The 21,492-nt window shown below is 40.8% G+C and overlaps 1 protein-coding gene across 6 annotated transcripts in view; it reads right to left on the bottom strand.

Moving 5' to 3' along the window:
* UNC13B (unc-13 homolog B) overlaps window positions 1-21,492 on the bottom strand; it is a 626,059-nt gene that overhangs the window by 398,407 nt on the left and 206,160 nt on the right. For 3 of the 6 annotated variants that reach the window (XM_077463167.1, XM_077463168.1, XM_077463171.1), the window contains one exon: window positions 15,206-15,428. In XM_077463167.1, coding sequence (XP_077319293.1) covers window positions 15,206-15,428 — 223 coding nt within the window. Of the gene's footprint in view, window positions 1-13,304; window positions 13,431-15,205; window positions 15,429-20,083; window positions 20,165-21,492 lie in introns of those variants that run through there. The other 3 variants (XM_077463165.1, XM_077463166.1, XM_077463170.1) reach the window with 2 other exon arrangements.

Genomic DNA, 21,492 nt, shown 5'->3' with positions numbered 1-21,492 from the left:
AAGTCGAAACAGACACCGGTTGCCTTGTACAAAGTGTCACATAAAGCCAATATTTATGGGAGATGTGACAAGCTAAACAATGTTAATGGGAACTCTAATGTGCACTTTCCTTGACATGCATGAAATAATCAGCCTGACGGATGCCACATGACGACGCATAACCTGATTTCTAGAGAGAATACTAATCAGAGGTTGTCTCCCTGGTATTGGTAGAAAAATAATAAAGGGGACCCTATACGTTTGGTCTGAGGACTAAAGTTATAAACCACTGCATTACTATGAAGACACAAAGCAAAGAGTTGCTTTTCTTCTTATTCAAAACTGGCAAATTTCACAAAACTTTAGTTCAATACAGAGAAAATATCTAGATCTTTGTGTCCTGTCCTACAAATTGATACCTCAATTTTCTTCTGTTGTGGCAAAATTGATAGCCATACTAATAAATATTCAATGCAAAAAGTCTGTATCAAGTATAAAACATTTCCAGTTTTCTGCTATTTCCTCATGAACATTTCATTTTTTTTAGCAAGTCACGAAAAAGCACAGTGTCGTTACTAACCCAAATTCAAGATGTATTTTTAATTTTTTTTGAATTTATAAAATTTAACACAAACATGATAAACCATGTTAAAAAAAATCAGATCAGTCTTTTGTTTGATCCTGGATCTGCAAGGAGGAAAAAAAAGACATTGGGTCGAAAAGGGCACCAAGAACACCAACGCAGAAAATTTAGTTTAGAATTTCAAATGTGACTTTCCATCACCTTTCCGAGCTTTGTCATTGCTCTGAGAGTTAGCAGAGTTCAAAAACACTGAATGAGAAATATCTGTAGAGCATGCTTTCTTGGTACCAGATTTGTCATTAGTTAACCACGACTGAAAAAGCACAGATATGACTTCACTAATGAACACAGGAAGCTTCCTAGACGAAGGGAAATTCACATTTATGGCAGCCCACAGGACATGTCCTAGAAAAGTATGTTAAATCGAAAGTTTAAGTTTTCTAGTGAAAATGGCTCAAGACTTTTGTGGTTTTGTCCTGTGGTTCCATCATGAGCAACATATCTACAGCCACAATCATCAGCAATTTCCTCCACCTGGTTCTTGATGGAGGAAAGGTCTGAAGGATCTTAAGGGGAAAAAAGAAAAAAAAGACTAGCTAGCTAAAGGTCAGTGTTCACTAAGGGATTCTGGAGGTAAGAGCACAGCTATGTTCATGACTTCTATAAACAAAACAATAATACGCCATCTACGACCACCTAGAGCTACAGGGAGTCCTAAATGTTAATAGCGGGTGAATGGACTACGTTAGAATAAGCACACACTGGAAGACAACAAGTCTAGGTGCATTATAAATGGCTGAATCATGGTCACCATTTATTATGTTCTACCAACTGGCCTGTTCATCATGCTTTTCAGCTTAGCTTTAGGTTTCTCTGCATAAGGGGGTGTGAAGACTCTAGAGCTTGAAACGGCGCTACATGTCTTCATTTCAGATGGATCTTGATCATCAATCGAGCTTGCTGAAGTTATTTCAAGACTTCTAGAAGCTGGCTCCGAACGGGAAGATGGAGTAGGAGTCAAGCCTGCCACATCAAATTTGTCTTTGCTTTGCTGTTTCTCTGGAAAATGTGAAAGCACCGTACTAGAGGAGTCAAAGCTAACAGAACAAAGACTGACCGTATCTTCCTTTGCTTGCAACATAGCTGATCTAGAGCTGCTATCTACATTTTCAACAAGAAAGCTAGAACTATCTACCCTCTCGACCAAGTGAAGATTATCCGCTTCACATTTCAAGGCTGGTGTCAAGCTATTTTTTTCCTTTCCATCTTGACTTCTATCTGAATGCTTATGCAAAGCTGTGGAAAACCCCATACTGCCAAACACAGAAGATTGGCTGTTGTGCTGCTTTTCTGCCTTTGAGTCTGTTGAGTCAGATAGGACAGAATCAGTGACAGAAGGCTCTGATGCCTGGGTCTGTGTTATGAACAGTCCTGGTGAGCTTTGTTCAGTTGTTGGAGCAGATTCAGTAAAAGATCCTTTCGGAGATACACTGGAGGATTCCGGATAGAAAACAGATGATTCTGTCTTCGTGGGCTCGAAGGATTTATCAACTTGGTTATTGATGGATGAAACAGCAGCTTCAATGCTCAATTCTACATCATACATTTGATCTCTGTGATGGGCCTCAGGCTTGTCTATACTAATAACTGAGGTTTTGTTTGCTGGCTCCAAACTTTTATTTGGATACGTATTTGCTACATCTTCAATTTTTGTAGATATGCTAGACTCTTCAACCAATTTCATTTGCTCAGTATCCTCATGTTCAAAAACTAGTGCTTTACCGTCTTCATTATTATTAAGGTGCCCCAAGTCATTTTGACAGATGCCATCAGACTTTAATTTGCTATCAAGCTTAACAGGTGTTTTTAGGATGCTACTATCCCCATTAGTGGGCTGTGATGTGTTGGGCAATTTACTTGGTACCTCGGGAGAGGATTTAAATAAGCTGAAGAAATCATTTGACAATGTGCTTGCCTGTGGAGCGGAAGGAAAGCCAAAGAATGAGCTTTTTTTGGAAAATGTAGAAGATGCTTGAGATGTAAAGCCATAGCTAGGTGGATTTTTCTGAGGCTCACTTGAATTTCCAGAGAATACATTCATTTTTGACATAAAGCTAGAGAACATTCCTACGGAAGAATCAAATACAGACTTGTCTGGCTGGGGTCCCCTAGATGCATTTGCTGAGCAGAAAGGATCTGTGAGATTAGGAAAAGGTATATTTTCTTTTGAATGTTGCGGAGGATAAACGCTACCCTGTGAAAAATCATCATCCTTTGAAATCTGTACTGATTTTTGCAAAGACATATTTGTAGACCTGACATTAGAATCGGGCATATAATCCACAGGTTTAAGCAAAGCTTCTCTGTCTGAAAGACAACTGTGTGGTTCTTCATGAACATTGATCTCTTGCTCTGGAACAGCAGAGGCAGTGTTATTAAGACCATCAATAAAATAGGTTGCGTCCTCGTTTCGATGAATATTTTGATCATCAGCTTCAGTGAAACCTGCTCTAGTGTCTTTAAATGGGGTTACAATTGTGTTTTCAGAACTGTATGCATCATTATATGAACTGACTCCAGCATCTATAATTATGTTTTCAGAATTATGTGCACCATTATCTACACTGGCATCCACATCCATTTGGCTATCTATTGTGGGCAGAACATCAGAGCACGCCTCCATATCACCACCTACATCTTGGAGGGTCTCTGATATAGAGCCATCTCTGAAATCTGTTTCAAGCTGTAAGCCATCTTCATCTAGTGGTTGAATTACACCAGCTTGATATCCCAGCATCTCAGAATCTGAGGGTTCACTAGACTCATAAGGTTCAAAGACTGAGTCTTCCAGATAATCACCTGATTGAGGCACTGAATCTTCCTCACAATGACCCTGATCTGATAGCCTAACTTCCTCATCCTTGTACGGTTCTATAACTTGATCATCACTATAGTTACTCTGATCTAAAGTTGGACTTTCTATATATTTGCTAGTCTCAGACACAATATTGGCTTTAAACTGTGGTGGCACATCATTACTATTATCCTTGTCAGATATGGTTGCTTTATACGTACAATTGTTCCTTTCGCTGGCTTCTGGCAAAATATTTGTTTCAGGGGCCTTATTGCTCGTTGGCATAGCTGGAGCAGCTGGTTTCTTTTCATCAAAAAGTGAAAAACCAAAAAAGCTAGAAATCATGTTATTGTTCTGTATGGGACCCTGAGTAACATTAGACTTCTCCGAAGAGAAGAATGAAGATAGCTTAAACAAGCCTTGCGACTCTGGCTCCTTGGTTTGGGGTGGTCTTTGTACTCTCCCTGGTGTTGTCTCCACTTTCTCTGGTCTGCTAAAGAAAGTGAAAATACTGCTAGCTGTTTGAGATAAGCTGTCGGCTATTTGGCTAGTCTGCAGGATAGGTATACTGGGCTGCTCTGGTTTCCTTTCTGGCTGGACAGCCGGTTCTGAAACCTTTGAAGACTGATTGCTAGATGACAGTGATGGCTGAGTCTTCTCTGCAGACCCTCCGGACAACTGACCAAATGACAGCTTGACAGGCTCTTGAGAAGGAAGGGCTGAAGTACCCCACTGATCACTCAAGGATGGGACCGAATCTTTTACCACTTTTTTGGGAAATTTAATTTGTGACTGCCCAAATATAGGTTCACGGTCACAGGCACTATGCTCTGAATCAAGGGATATGCGCTGACTGCCATCTCCAATGGTCTCCTGTTTCTTCAAAATTTTATTTCTTGGAGATTCTGCAGTAAATGGTCTTGCCCTTTCTTTGTCCTCTTCTACTGACTTACCAACAATTGTGAAGTCAACTGAGGAACTGGGTGTCATATCCCTGGAAGGCCTTCCAGTTGAAGTTTCAGATTTAAAGAGGTCACTTATTGAACCAAACATAGATGAAATACCCGAGGATTCTGTCATTTCACGTTCTACTGGCTTATTGAGAATCTTTGTTTCCACTGAAGTAGATGTCACATCACTAGAAGGCTTTCCAGTAATGGTTTCACCTTTAAAGAGATCACTTAGTGAACCAAACATGGATGAAATACCAGGGGATTCTTTAATACCCGGTTCTTCCTGCTTACTAGCAATCTTAGTTTTTTCTGAAGTAGGTGTCACACTACTAGTAGGCTTTCCAGTCAAAGTTTCAGCTTTAAAGAGATCTGTTATTGATTCGAATATGGATGAAATGCCAAGGGATTCCTTATCACCATGAACAGTTTTCTCTTTGGTTTTATCTGAACTTTCATTTTGACTAGGCTTTAGCTGTGATGGTTCTTGTGTTTTTGGAGCGCTTAGTTCTGATGCATCAGATTGCGTCTTGAAAAAATTAAAAAATCCAGAAGTGGTGCTTTTGTCGGTGACAGTTTTAGTACCACTGCTATCACTTATGTTAAATATTTCAAGGGCGCTCTTCAGAATAGTTTTTTCTGATTCATTTGAACGTGGGACTTTGGTATATTTAGGAAGTGGATTGTGCTGCTGTTCATCCATTTTGTTAACATTCCCCTGCATCTGAGGTGGTGACTGACTGTGCATCGGTATGTCATGAACTGCATGCATATCAGTCCTTTCACTATTAATCCTACTTGAATGTAAATCTTGAAAGGTACCGCTCTCTCTATGAAATCTGTCCCCGCTCCTGTTTGGATAACGGATGCAATCATCTTGGATAGGGTTTGCATGCTTCTCTTTTACAGAATAATTATGTGCCCCAACTGTCACTGTTGTGTCATTTGGGATAGAAGACCGACCTTCAGATGAGGAGGTACAAGGTTTATCAGATTCATTTTTAGCTAGGAGGCCCCCAAGAGAAGAAAATAAAGAAGATACAGGGTTAAACATGGATTTCTTCAGTTCACTTTTCTCAGAAGATTTTTCATTAGTCAACGTTGATTCTTCAGTGATATTAGGGAATGAAGAAGAGGCTCTATGAGCTTCTGAGGATCCTGACGGAATTGGTTTTGTATGCTCTTGTACACTTGATTCCAGTTTTGTAGTATGCCACTGTGGATACATGCTTAGGTCAAGAGACTGTTTGTCAAGGAAAACATTTTCACCATCAGATCGAAGGTCCACTTTCATTTTTCGAAGTTTGCGAGCAGAAAAATCCACAGGCTGGTCTCTCTGGCAGTGGATAGATTCTTCAAACATATGAGAGAAGGTCTCCAGGTTTAAGTTCATTAACTGATCACTTCTTGGTAAAGAGAAATCAATGGGGCTATTTAATGAGTGGCTCTCATACATTTGATCTTCAACAAACCATGGTAGATCCCCACTGCCAAAAGGAACCTTAAATCCACAAACTATAATATCGTCCATTGCCAAGTAATCAGGTTCAATGTAGTCTTCATAGTCTAGGTATAGTTCTGTGTCTGGTTCACAGACATAAACATATTCACCTGTAGGATCAGTTAACAAGGAATACACATAGACCCCATCACTATACATGTAATATCCACAATCACCATCTTCAGCTAGCCACCACAAACCGAATTCTAGCAACGCCAACCATTCCAGGTACTCCTCATTTTCAAGACAGAACATTGCATTTTCATTAAAAAGCAAAGAATCTTGATCAATCAAGCTCCACAGAGAACGGTCACACTGCGAGGAATAACTCAAATCAAGAGGTAACCCATTGTTCAAACTACTTTCATCCTTTTGTGCAGAGGTAAAGTTAATATCCTGTTTGTAGGATGTAACAATCAAACAAGAGTCCCCCGTGTTCAAATGCACCTCGTCCAACGGTACAAATGAAATCCAGTCATTATCATTTTGATCTTTCTTGCACAAATTAATGATAGCATCGGGTACTTCAGGAGACCTATTCATGTCATTAGCTTCAGTGCTTCCACGGGCATAACAAGCGAAGGGCTCTTCCACGGGCAATTCTGCATACCAGTCTGGATCATCATACTCCCACTCATAACTTGTAAAGCTTCTTGTTTCTTCCAGCCTTGTATGAGTATTTGAAATGGGTCCTTCACACTGATACAAACTATTTTCAAAGTCATCCATCCAAAACAAACCAGAATCTTCAGTTTCTGAATCAAACTGGACAGAAACATCACGTGAGCGGCAAGCTAAAGGTCTAAGTGGTTGATCAATGCTGACTTTATCACCACAATTTTGTTCTAAACCATTTTTATTTGTTTGCTTTAAATTGCTTTCATTTTCTTTCTGAGCGGGCAAAAAAAGCTTGAGCTTACTGAATACTCCAGACTGTTCTTCTACAGAGCCACTACCATCACTTTGAACTCTGCTATATACACCTTCTTGTTGTTGCTGTCCTACGAAGTTTGGAGAATTTTGTTTGACGTTTGAAAGATTCTCGTATGATGCTACCCTAAACAGCCCTGAAAAGAAACCTCCAGATTTTTTATCTTGAGAACTTACACTTTCTTTGACAAGTGTTTCCTTGGTTGCAGTTAGGTTCTCAGTCGATGAAAACCTAAAGAGCCTGGAGATAAATCCCTTAGCACTCTCCTTGCTTTCTTCAGCACTAGGACACGTGTTTGGTATATCCATTTTGGCATTCTTTTGGCTACTATTCATTTCAGATTTATGCATAGTCTTTTGCATTAGACTAGTTGAACCTTTTTGCTCTTTGCTCTCATTTTCATCTGCCTGCTGTTGGAAGATCATAGGGATGCTTTCTGGCTTTTGAAACTTGGTTAAAGGTTGCCTCTCGTTAATTTGAAGAGAGTCCTTGACAAATACTTCACCTAAAAGGGCTTCTTTATTAAAAAATTTCTCTGATTTTGATTCATTAGTAGCAATTTTATTAATTTCATCTGTTGAGAAAACACTTTCAGAAGATGCCGTTCTAGGTAATTTTGAAACGGCTGTGCTGCTCTCAGAATCATTTTTGCCCACTAAACTGAAAGAACTGAAAAAGGGAATTTTAATTTTGCTTAACCCAGAAGTATTATTACGAAGGTCTGTTTCTGATTTGAAACTTTTAGCATATTCCATGCTACTTGTATTACTGGTTAAACTATCTGATGACTGGAAAAAAAACTGACTGAAGGACTTTTTCAAAGGATGAAAGAATTCTGTCTCGGGTCCCTTGGCTGCTTCAGAAATATCATTGGCTACTGGCTTGTGATCACTACTGCTAACATCTATAACTGGCTTTAAATTATCTTCGGATTTAGGCAGAGAAGAGTCCAGTTCAGCAGATTTTACGTGTGTTCCTGCTACATCACTGGGGTCTAATTTGTTGACTAGTTGAGAAGTATTGCCATCCATTTTAACAACAACACTGATTCTATTATTTTCAGAAGAAAAGTCAATTTTGTCTAAGGATGGCTTGTTAACTGAACATACAGGGTTTGTCGTATTTGGTGCTTCTGCACTTTTTTCGGGAAGTACCTTTTGAGAAACATTAACATCAACAAGCTTATGAGCATACTGGTGTGAAGGAAGATTGCTGGGAGATGGAAGAGAAGCAGCAGGGGTTGTTTGAGATTGTCTGAAGCCTCCTTTGTTTTTGTTGGCTTCTTGTCCAGGTATGTTCCAGCCACCAGACAAGTTTGATTTTTGCCCACTTTGAAAGCCAAGGTTCTCACTGTTGCTTTTCTTCACATCACTGGACCCCATGTTAAGACGAATGTTGAATATTTTTGATATCCCCCCAGTTTTGGGAAGCTGTTTCTCAGGAGCTGAGGAAACAATCTTTTCTACTGATGTGGTTATGTGTTTTGCCCCAGAACCAACCTTCTGCGTGAATGAACTAAATAAGGAGTTCACTGTGTTTTTAATGCCTGACAAATCAGGAAGGGATTCCGAATTCATTTCGTTATTTGAGCTTCCCCTATTTAGGTCATTAGTTAGGTCTTCTATTTTGTCATGATTTTGTTTTTTCACAGCACAACTGTTTACATTACTGACGGGTAAGGTGTGAAACCTATTAATCTCTTCCTCTTTTTCAGCCAAGTACTCTGAAACAGATTCAACTAGACACTGCAACTCATCCATCGTATCTACATATTCTTCACTTGGTTCCTCAACCGGAGATAACTTAAGACTATGCATCGAGCAGCCGTATTTCCCACTATTTTTATAATGTCCAGGTTTTAAATCACCTGAACCCGAGTTAAGAGAATTAAGAGTGAACCCATTAGAGTAAAACAAGCTAGGACCACCCCAGTTTTGTGAAAGCAAGGCTAGTTCTTCCAACTCATCCCCAGAAATTGGTGAGGACAGTTGACCATCTGAAGCACTACTGTCATATTCCTCCAAAGTATCAAGTGAAGAACTGTGACCTATAATGCCTGGCTTCTTGTCCACTGGTTTCTGACATATTTTAATCTGAATTACATCTTTTGGATCACGATTATAAGTTTGCTTTCCACTTTTCACCAACAAGCCATTCTTATAGGGTCGTAAAACAGGATACAAGGAGATGATGGAATCATTATTACGCTCAAGTGATGAACTGGACCAAATATCATTTGTGCTTTCAACATCTCGTGATTTCCGAGTTTGCAGATCTGGGCTCTTCTTTGGTGCAACACCATTGCTAACCTTGTGAAGGCGATGACTGGAAGATTTTTTTTTCCCTTTCCGTCTGTCAATAGTGTTATACTGTTCAGGGTAATGGCAAAAAGATTTTGGAACCAAGTCTTGACTGGATTTTAATTGCTGAAGACCTAACTGCATTTCCATGTCCAGATTTCTCTTTGCTAGGTTGGCGACCTGCCAATTTTTTCGACTCTCTTTCAGGAAGTCTTCTATGTGCTGTTTGCCTAAGGTTTCACATTCATCTTCCCACTCTTTATCGACAGCTCTTGTCTCTACAGGAATGATTCTAATTTTATCTTTTCTAACTAAGAAGGGATTTCTACCATATGTATAAGGAAAAAGTAAGGAATGGGGAAAAGAATGAAAAAGAAAAAAAAAGAAGAATGAAAATAAAAACACTGTTTACCAAACAGCTTACATACCAACTTATGAGAATTCATAACAGAAAAAGAAAAAGGAGGGATCACTATAAAAAAGGAATATCTGGTAAGTGTAACATTTTTTTTAAACAAACAAAACCTTGCCATGAACAAAATTGCACACAACATAGTAGTTAATCTAAACGCTACAGGACTACATAGAGGACACCATGATGTAATCTTTTAAGTATTTTTTCAGTACTGATGAAACTAGATGGGGTTGGGAAGGTAGACGTGTCTAATGCCCCATACACACAATTGGATTTTCCAATGGAAAATGTTCGATGGGAGCTTTTTGTCGGAAATTCCGAACGTGTGCACGCTCCTTCGGACAGTTTCCATTGGAATTTCCGTAGCACAAAATGTGACATCTGGTTCTCAATTTTTTTGACAACAAAAGCCGTTGTCGGAAATTCCGATAGTGTTTACACAATTCAGAAGCACAAAGTTCTACGCATGCTCGGAATCAAGCAGAAGAGCCGCACTGGCTATTGAACTTCAATTTCCTCGGCTCGTTGTATGTGACCGCGTTCTTGACATTCGGAATTTCCGACAACATTGTGTGACCCTGTATATGGAAAACAAGTTGGAGCCAACATCCGTCACAAAAAATCCCATGGATTTTGTTGCCAGAATGTCCGATCGTATGTACGGGGCGCAATAGTTCCCATTTCTGAAGGATTTCGTGAATTTATTTAATGGCCGATCTTCAAGTGGGCAAAATCAATGACATTTGATGCAGTCTGTCAATAGCAATAATCCAGAAGGTTTTAATGTACCTATGGGCAGGATCAACAGGTAACATAACTATGTTACGGAGAAGGCTGGAATAAATAAAAACTGTAGTGTTAATGCTACTGACAGACTGCATTTAAGATGGCATTTTTCGTTTCCCTTAGCGCTACTTTAAGTCTACCCAAGCTTCCATAGCTGAATTCTGGTGCAACGACATGCTGTATATGACTTGCCTTGTCAGCAGCATTAACACAGCCTTTTAACAGGCCAAGCTATCCAGCAAAAGTAGCAAGTTGGAAGGATTGTGAGAAACCATATAACACTGCCAGTGGTGCTTACAAAAGGAACCACCTTTCAGAGTCCGCCAGGATCTCCATAGACATAGACTTCTCCATAGACATGGAAATTACCTTGGAAGGTTCAAACACCTATTAAAACTTCAAAACCCTGCAAAAAAAAACTAATTTTTTTTGGCCACCTATTCTAAAAAAAAAATCCCGGACACCCTACCCCCTAACCTTACTGAAATGTGCTTAGACAAAGCTCCTCGCCATACCTCTTGGACAAGCTACTGCCCTATTTCTTTGATTAATATCAACATTAAACTGTTAGCCAAGATAATTGTGAACAGGCTCTGTGGGTGCTGTCAAGTTTAATTTCCAAGGATCAAATAGAGTTTTTACCAGGATGATAGGTAGGTGACATTGTTTACAGGATTTCACTTCTACTTTACATTACACACCAAAAGAAATATGTTCCTTAATGCTCCCTTTGCTATATATGCAAAAGGCAATGGACTCCCCTTAGTTGGGATTACTTACGCTTAAAAATGAAGTTGCTGGGGGTTTGGCCCACTGTTGTTGAATTGGATTATGGCCTCTTTTTGTTCCCAACAGTGTTTAATCGATATGGCAGATATCACTCTGATGTATTACCAATATCGTGGGGTACGATGCAAGGCTGTCTTTTGTCCCCACTATTTGCTCTGGCCATTAAGCCCCTAGCTCAAGCTATTCGACTACAGCTACAGGTCCACATAAGCCTTCCACTATTCACAGGGCGACAACACTGCCACACAATTTCATTGCAGGGTAAACAATGTTGTCGCCCTATTACAAGAAGTGGAACAATAATGGAGCTGCTTTCAGGATTAACAAGTAATTCTATGTAGCTACAGGGGAGACTCAGAAAAAAAACTGTTAACAAACTGCATCATATGTTATTATTGCCCCCATTTACATTTTAACAAGTAAAGTATATAGAAAGTCACAAGACAGCAGCTAGCTGTAAACAGAAACATGGAGGCTGCCAATGTGGCGGTCACGCTAACCATCTGTCTTTAATACTTTCCTAGAGCAAGTCTGCAGATGAGGCTTTTGGAATTTACTTTCCTAATCTGCATATCTGCTTCAAATTGTTGACTCAAAGTATTGAAGCCATTAGATTTTCATAACACCCAAGCAACCAGTATTTTCATCTGGAGGTCACAATGGCAGCTGCCACTTTTCAGTCACTACAGGCTTATTTTAAACATAAATCTTCTAAAATACACTACATGGCTAAATGTTTGTGGACACCTGACCATCACACCTAGCTCATTAGACAATACATTCCAAAACCTGGAAAACCTGGTTAGTAATTTGCTTTCCAATTCATCCCAAAGGTGCTCTGTAGAGTTGAGGTCTATGTAGGCCACTCGCGTCCCTCCACAACAAACTATGTCTTGATAACACTGTGTTTGTGTACAAAGGCAAAGTCATGCTGGAACAGAAGACGACCATCTCTAATCTGTTACTACAAGGCTGGAAGCACACAATTACTAGTAGAAGCGATGGTCTGGGTCCACCAATATTTTGGCCATCTAGTGTTTAAAGATGATCTTCATCCTGTTTGGAAAACATTAAAAGTCAGCAGCTACAAATACTGTAGCTGCTGACTTTAAATAATAGGACACTTACCTGTCCAAGGATCCAGCATTGTCCTCACCTGGGCTGGTTCTTTGCATTTTTGGATCCCCAGAGCTGGAATTTTTAATGAAGGAAGCCGGCTGTGACTTCTTGAAGCTTCACAGCCAATTTCCTGTCCAGCTGCATGAGTGGTCCCACAGCCTCGTAGGATCTGCGATGTGCCTCAAGAAGTTGCGGGCAAGGAGGGGGGTGAGGGGCCGAACTTTTGGTGGAACTGTCTAGGTGATCCGACCAGAAGTACCTACCAAAACTAGGTACCACCCCCCCAAATTTTTATAGGGGGGGGGGGGGAGGACATAAAGCATAACTTCCCTTTTGGGGTGAAGTTCCGCTTTAAGGAGTCTCAAACTTTGCAGTCCTAAATACAGAACCCTTTTTAACTGCCATTAGGAAGTCACATCACAGTTTACCCACTGGACTTACGATAGACTAGATTGTTTGTGGTTAAGGATCCTTGTTTTTGGCAATTTAAAAAGACTCCTTACCCCCAAAAGTTGGAATACTTTCCTCTGTAACTAGACTGCTTAGAGTGCTGGCATCTTGGGACTATGTTGAGATATTTTACGCTGGCTTCTAGTAACTATAATGTGCATACTATATAAAATGCACAAAATATTAGAGTAGGCCTTATGCTCCAACGTTTTGTATAGAGTCAGGATGGGTAAGACATGCTATACGGTTTTATTGCTGCATCCCTGTTTGCAAGATTTCACCTCACTTCAAAACAAGTGGTCACTGGTACATAATAGGACAAACAATTTCAGACACAAAATGCAATAAAACCTTCTCCTTGTTTCCTTTCTCTGTGACAACCTGCATGCCAGTGTGTTAAAGGAAATTTAGCAACATTTTTTTGGGCTATTTTTGTGGCAAGTGACTACAAGCCACACAAGATGACTGTTGAAGAAGCCAACCAGCTTACCACCTCGACAAGTGAAGATGGCTCCTGGCACACTAAGCTACATTCAGAATGTAATTGTGGACAACAATGACACCGAGGACATACATTGCATACGGCACAGGACAAGACCACGTAACAAGCAGGAGGTGCACAGGGAGTAACGGAAAAGTTGACCCACCTATCAGAAAGATCTAGAGAATGCCTGCTCTCTAAGGAACAGTGGCGGCTTGTCAGCTGACTAGATTCAGACGCAGACTCTAGGTCGTGCCGTCCATTTGCAGTGGAATCTACGCTATCATATCTCCTTGAAAGGAAAGAAAAGGAAGGGTAGAAACATTGCAGAAGATAGTAAGAAACAGAATAGTTTAACATCATGACTTGTAGAAAGTTTTCCATTACCGAGATAACCGATACCTGTAAAATACTACTAAAGATTGCAATATTAACACCATTCCCTTTTTTATTTATTTTTTTATTTTTTCAAGCTACTGCTGCATGCGCCTGAGCTATGGGACCGTTTAGTAACTTATAGCCTTCAGTTCATTCATTTCATAAGTTGCATGAGGCCTGATCTGGTATCTGAAAATTGTTGTTCCAACAAGCACTGGTTGGCGGAAAAACTGCTCATATACATATTCACGAAACTGTGCAAGTATCTACAGTATGTTAGCAAATGTCCATATAACCAGTGAAATATAGCATTCCTGATTTCACATATGGTACTTAAGCTGGCCATAGATGGTTTGAATCTTGGCCCGTTGGGCTGGAATCAGCTCAGATTCGAATCATGCATGGGCAGGCTAAATGTACCCAAGTTGATCGGCATCGGCATGCGGCGATCAGGAAGCGGAAAAACTAGGAATACATTGAAAAGAATGTGCAATGCACTGGAATAATCCCCTTGCACTTTAAAGGCAGAAATTTGAGTAAGACAGTATAGAAAGTTTAAAAGGCGGGGACACCACTTTAAATTAGTACATAGCATATACAGGATGAGCAAACAGCTCCTAATGTTAAAAAACATAACATACATATACATGAAATATATTGCACAGTACGATTTTGAAATCAAACCCAGTTGGTAAAGATAGTCCCATAAGCAGCCAGAGTCATGCTGTGGTCAGTGCACGGGGTATCCTCTAACACCCAACATGGTTCAGTCACCAAAACAGAGTTTTTTCTTCCTCTCTCTGTTTTGCTGACCATTAGTTTCGGGAATTACGCATTTTTAGTTTGCATTGAATATAAGATAATGGGAAATATTTTCAATGGGGACACCTATCCTTGCTTTACTTGAACAAGAGAGAAAATGGCCCTAGTTTGGATGTTTACTCAAGTGGAGACTTGGTGTGCAAAGAGGAAAGCACCAGAAGTAGTATGTATAAAATATGAATTCAATTTAATTCAGACTCTAAAGTCATAAAAGTCCAACGTGTTTCGGGCTGGGTTCCCCTTCATTAGCGCTTGGCACTGTTGAATAAGGCTTAACTGGAGAATTTTTACCATTTACCCCCCCCCCCCCCCCCTATTTTATCGGTCCAGTACACCCAGCACAAAAGCCCTAATAAATGGTCACGTGTCTAATGATGAAACTAGTCGGGAGGAGAAGCCTGTGACGTTACCAGCAGTGTTATGTGTGCTCTGTTAGCGTATGAGGAGATCCCAACGTTATGCTGTATGCAACTGATCATTTCATATCTGATCTTTCCTGTGGGGAAGCGTGAGTGAGGTCCACCCTAACTAAATAGGGATCACTTTGTTATATTATCTGCACAATGACTACAGGATCTAATCAGTGAAACAAAGGGGCTGCAAAGGCTTTTAAAAATTATGCACTCCATCCATATAAAAAAATAAATAAAAAAGTTTGGAACTGGGCATTTTAAATTAGTGACCTACCAGGAAATAGATTAATGAAGACTCACATTGACTTATAGATCATTCTGGATTTGTATGTTGAGATTTGGAATTTGCTGCTCCTGAATATATTTTAAAGAACATTTCAAGATCAGACTGAAAACAACAAAACCCTTACTTAATTTACAAGAAATCTTACACTCTCCCTTCAGCAGAACTTACCTCATGGTCCTTCTCTCCCGAAAGTCCAAGTCATAGCTCTGCATGGAGTCTACACAGGACTCTCGAGAACCACCTTGCTGCTGCAGTCGCGGCTGCACAGGGAACTGGTGGACGGAGGCGTTGGGCTGGGAGGTGGTGTGGTAGGGTGGTGGAATGCTGTTGCTGGTTTCGCTGCGGTAATCGCTGTCCCGGTCATCCACAGCACTGTCGTGATCTTCAAAGGCTGCAAGGTAAGAGAGATTAGAGGCCACGCATTATGCTCCACTATCAAATCCATTCAGACATGGCACTTGAAAAACCAGAGCGCTATCTAGAAAATGGGCATGCTTTGCCTAAAAAAAATAAAAAGGTCTAACGTAGCAAAAACACAAAAAAAAAATTCTGCTTTCATGCTTATAAGCTCGGCTCTGGCTGTAATCGCATTTCGTCCCCCATTTTAGATACACCAACAAAAAGAGTAGGACACACAACTGCTTTTTTCATAAGTTCAATTAAACCTTATTGTTCTGTGAGCATCCAACTTCTGCCAGACACAAGTCATACAAACACATTTTGACAGCGCTAAGTGGCCTGGTAATCACTTGTGGGTGAATCATGGGGAATGGGAACCAGGTAACCCAGACCAAGTTATGGTGAAAGCAGCAGTTGAAAAAAATCAGCTGTACACCCTACTCTTGTTTTTTTCCAATGAGCTAAGGTCTTCCAGTCCAGTGATCAAGCGCCAATCACTCAACCCTTGAAAGTGGGGCCGAGTGGCTCTAAGTCTGGCCAGGACACACCAGCTCGCCCGGATGACGTCACTACAGGATGACGGATGGAATCATGGGGACCAAGATGGATGCCTCAGAGTCCCTGACAAAGCGCCTGTAGTGACATCATCGGAGCGTGCTGGCGTGTCCCCTGCCAGGATTACCGAGCCACTTGGCTCCACTTCCAAAGGTTGAGGGATTGGCACCTAACCCAAACAGCCCTGACCACTGGACTGGAAGACCTTAGCCCATTGGTGCCCGGAACCTCCAGCTTGGGATCGTTTGCTTTTTAATGAATTTATCTCCCCGCAGTGGGTAATAAACAGAAGTGTTCCTTTCACCATAAATTGGCCTGGGTTACTTGATTCCCATTCCCCACGATTCACCCACAAGTGATTATCCAGGGCACTGAGCGCTGTCTAAATGTGTTTGTATGGTTCCTAACTGCATTTCTGCTAAAGTGGATGGACAGCTGCAGCGTCTAGCCCTGGTCCTACTATCCCTTCATCCACACATGTACTTGGTGTGATCTATAGCCTTCAGCACTTGAAACACAGTGTATTGAAGAAATGAATTGTCAAACAGGGATGGAGGCATTGTACCTACGAGTCCTATGCCTCATATAAAGTCCCAAATCTCCTCTTTGCCCTCACAGTGTTTGCCAGACACAAGCACATGCTAGAAACCCTTTTGTGAGACTCTTCAAACCTCTAAAGGTTGGTGTGTTAGTCTTTAGCATCTAAAACCATTTTTCTTTACTGGTGCTAGAGCTTCAGAAATTTTGGCAAGGGCAGCACATACACAGTATATAATAAGTGTACCTGATGCTTTGTCCTCCATGGGCAAGGTACAACTTGGTGTAACCCCCTAACTACTAAACTCAAACAGTATCAAGAAACTCAAGCTCAGACAAATTGTACACTATTGCAGTGCCGTCATGAATATACTATCACAGTGATGGCGAACCTTGGCACCCCAGATATTTTGGAACTACATTTCCCACGATGCTCACGCACTCTGCAGTGTAGATGAGCATCATGGGAAATGTAGTCCCAAAACATCTGGGGTGCCAAGGTTCACCATCACTGTACTATCACATCAAAAATTCCTGAGTTGAAAGCTCTAACGCCCATTTGCAATGCACCAAGTCATCTGCACCAAAAAAAAATGCCATCTAAAATGAAATGATCTGTGTGCACATTAGAATGGGAACTAGTGCAAGCATCAAACTGGAAAGCCACCATTTAGGAGATGGCAGACCTATCCATCTCTACGCACTTAGGACACTCCCACAAAAATTCCAACTCTACTAGCCATAGAAATGTAAAAAAAAATGAACATTTTATAATGTAGGATACTGACAGGTTTTGCTCCCAATAACAGCTGTAGCTTAAAAAAAAAATCAAAATGCTATCTAATATTTGCGCTTGTGCTGGGTTAGATTGTACAGATTTCTATATCCTTCTGGGATTTTGGTGATGAGATATCACTACAGAGGTTCAAGCTCTACTCAAATGCCACACATTTAATAGGTGCAAGGAGCAAAGTGCCGATTTAAAGAGCAGCAACTGAAATCAACCAATCAAAATTCCCTTTAGGTAGGACAGATCAGTGCAAGGTTGACTCTGCCTTGTACTGAACTTTGCACTAAGGGCTCATTCAGACATGCATTTAGAGAGCAGTAAAAGCAGGTAGTTGGGTTACGGTTTTACCCACTCCCGACCGCACACTTACACAAAGACATAAAGCCTCTCGAAAGTTGCGGCCACGGCAAAAATAAACCCTGTGACATTCGGCAGGACCACTGCCACCGCCGACTGCCACCCATTACAGGCCCTGCCACAATCACATGTAATGCATGCAGCTGCGGAGTTGTGTTTCAGCCTTTTTAGGGTTAAAACAGCGGCAGAGGAGGCAGACAGATCTCCCAGCCGCCTGCCAACCACCCTCCGAGAATAAGCCCTTAGACCTTTTACAAAAGACATTCAGCTTGTATAAGAGCAGTTTGTACAGCAAGATTCTACAAAGCATTTGCAAACCTTTGGCCGAGCTTTGGGCAGCTTTTTTGAAGTTATTCAAGTACCATCCAGCTCCAGGTGAAGATAGCCCTAATGAGAGTGCTGGATGTCACTTAAAAGCTGCTAGCAGTTGCTCTATTATATCGAATTAATGCTGTTATTACTATGGTTTTCACTTGCCCAGTCGAGGAGAATGGGTGGGTGTAGCCCAGATTAACCCTTTTGTTGGGCTCATAATGTTGCCCTGAAATAAGGCCCATTTTTTGATATAGCCTTTTCTAGAAATATAGCTGCATATGTTATACTATATGGGACTCTACATGGACACCCACATTGATGTAGTTTCTCATACCTCATGCAAAAAAGGAGAAAGGCTGATGCCATGGAAGTCGGCTAAAACATAATTTAATTATTGCATGTGAGCCACAGTCAAAAAGAAAGTCAACATGTTTCGTCCATCAGGCCTTAATCATGGTGAGCCATGATTAAGGCCTGAAGGCCGAAACCTTAAGGCCTGAAGGCCGAAATATGTATCTAACAAAGCCTCCAAAGTCTAGTTACCTTAGATGACTTCATGCTAAAAGAATGTCATTACAAACTGATAAGGTCCTTAAAAGGTCATGTTGCACCAAGGGTAGTCAGCCGGGGGTTGGCCATTTTTTTTTGTATTTTTTTTTTTTTTTACACACAAGTCCTATATACTACAGCCTAAACTTGCATCAGAGCTTGCCATCGGTCATGCGTATGTGATAATCTCTGCGACACCGTATGAAAGTACGGTACTCCACAGAAAAACAGCATCTTTAGTTAAGTATTCTTGTTATATTTACTTATATTATTACATTTGTTATCTGTGTACATCTCAAATACTACCCCAAAAACGTAAACTATCACGTAACCGTGGTAAAATTTGCAAATGATTTCTAAAAGCTTGCTGTATGGACTACTCCTACAGAAACTGTCTGCACATGGTTTTAGCGGTGGCTCATTGCCTGATGGTGTCAAGCCATCCCAAAGGATTTCAACTGGGCTTTGGGTGCGGAACAATCCCTACAGATGTGTAGGGAGGAGGAGAAACACACACTGCTAGAAGGTAAATCTCACCAACCGAGCCCCCCATCAGATATAAAAATCAACTACAATACAAGTGTGGGATGTCTTTTAAATGTGTTATCTTTGTTAGGGAGGCAAAAAAAAAACCCCAGGCATAAAGGGTTCACATTGTATCTCCATTTTTCATGCTTGACTTCTTTGCTTTAACATGTTAAATTACCTGAACGTGTGACTATAATTACCATGCAAAGGAAGAAAAGAGATTTATCCATCACCACCATAACTATCAATCTATCCAATCAACATGGACAATCAGATCTCTACGGATGGTTTTGGACTTGTTGCTGTAGGTGTAAATTAGCAATTTTGAACCAAGAGCTTGACTTCATCTAGCTTTAAAATGGACTTGTTACATGATAGAAAATCTAACCTACATTGGCACCCTTGCAGCTAACACAATTTGTTGCATACTTACCTGTGAACTTCCCTAGGCTACCTCTGCTGCTAAAGGGTAAATGTCAGCCAAACATTCCTACCCAATGGCAGAGAACAGGCAACTCAATGGTGACAGTGGTTATCTTTCAGCCAATGGAGGAGGCCTAACGCAGCTGAGCAATAAACAGCTTTTGGTAGCAGTTCAGACTGTAGGGTGCTGGAGAAGGCTGAATAATTTAAGGCGTTTGTCAATATTCCACCATTAGTTTTTTCAATGGGCAAAACAAGGATATATTGTGGAAAATGCAGACCCCTCACAAAAACGAATCAATTTCTGTCTACTGTAGATAGTTGAGGAATACATTTTGATTGGATGCTAGAGGGGACAACCATTTCCAGGCACAAAACGGCTCCCATAGCTTTGCAGGGTGACTAGAGAGTTTAATACTACTTTGGGCCTTCCAAAGTTTTTAATTTGGACACTAGACTGGAAAATCATATACCCCCAACATGCCAATGTTTTTAAGGGCTAGTGGTATTGATGCATCACAAGAGATGTGATTGTCCTTCATTAACCAGAACTTCTTCACAAGGTCTACAAGAAATTCTTAATTGTTTATCACCAGTCTAAAGGTCTTCAGAGTTCAATAAATAATCTTCCAATTGGGTCCTGCTTATAATCTCTTTTGCCTTGTACGAGGCATTGATACAACCTTTTGAAGAAGTGCACAATTACAACGGGGACCATCAACGAATAGTCACAATTGTTACCACCTTATGCGTATTCCCAGTATGTTTAAAAAGAACAAGGTTAATTAAAAAAGAAAAACCTGCTAAAAACACATTCAACATTTATAAAAAGCCTATTATATTTTAAGACAAGCTCTGCCCAAAACACATTTTGGAAAGTGATGGTGACTCTGTAGACTTAAAACTAAACTCCAGGAAAATACAAAATATACAAATTAATGACGCTTTGGATTCATTAAGACAGTGTTTCTCAACCACGGTGCCAATACTCCCTGGGGTGCCATCTGGGTTGCCGTGAGCATGGGACACAGTTTTCCAAGAGTCAGGGGTGTCCAATATATAGGGGGCTTCTGACATGAAGGGGTGACTCTAAGCCCTTGTACACACGGTCGGAGATTCAGTCGGAATGTGTCCGATCGGATGGTTTTGTCGAAAATTCGGACTGTGTGTGGTATGCATCGGACTGTTTCCGTCGGAATATCCATCGGACCAAATTTTCCAACTTGCCGGAAATATTTTCCGACAAACTGCTCCGATCGGACATACTCCGATCATGTGTAGAGAATTCCGATCTGACAAAGTGCCACGCATGCTCAGATCAAATTCCTACATCAAAGCTATTGGCTACTAGCCTGAACGTAGTCCCATCATAACGAAATTACGTCATCACGTTCTGAAAGATCGGATTTTCTGACAACTTTGTCCGACCGTGTGTATGCAACAGTTTCGGACAAGATCCGTCGGACAAAATCTGAGGATTTGGTTGTCGGAATGTCCGACCGTGTGTACAAGGGCTAAGGCTACATTGCACACTATAACGCTCCTAGACATCAACTCTCCTGGCAGCAGAAAAACCCAAATTGATGCAAAAATGCATGTAAATGTGGCACTACGTTTACCGCTTAGACATTTATTCATTTCATTGGCCAAAGTACTTGCCAATGAAATGAACAAAATGCCCAAGAGCAAAAACGCAGCTAGCACTTAGGCGCATTTACACTGCTTTTGGACTTTTTTGCCAAAACGTTCCTCTCCTGAACGCAACTCTTCTGCATTCAGGAGAAGAGCATTTAACTGCCTCCAAACTCTGTTGTATGCATGGACACATACGCCAAAAGCTCCTAAAAGGAGAGTTTAGGACCAGCAGTGTGCATGAAGCCTAATATGATGGAGTTTCTGATGTGACCCCAATTTCATCAAGGTGGTTGTGTGCATTGTATCAGGCTCTGGATACCCACTGATAAGTAACATTTAAGTTTTTTTTTACACTTTAGAGTGGGGT

This window comes from Lithobates pipiens, unplaced genomic scaffold (genome assembly GCF_037356315.1).
Source record: "Lithobates pipiens isolate NorthernLeopardFrog02 unplaced genomic scaffold, aLitPip1_a1.2 Scaffold_3, whole genome shotgun sequence".
Classification (NCBI taxonomy): Eukaryota; Metazoa; Chordata; class Amphibia; order Anura; family Ranidae; genus Lithobates; species Lithobates pipiens.
Note: the sequence above shows the minus strand (reverse complement) of the source record. Positions and strands in the feature narration are given on the sequence as shown.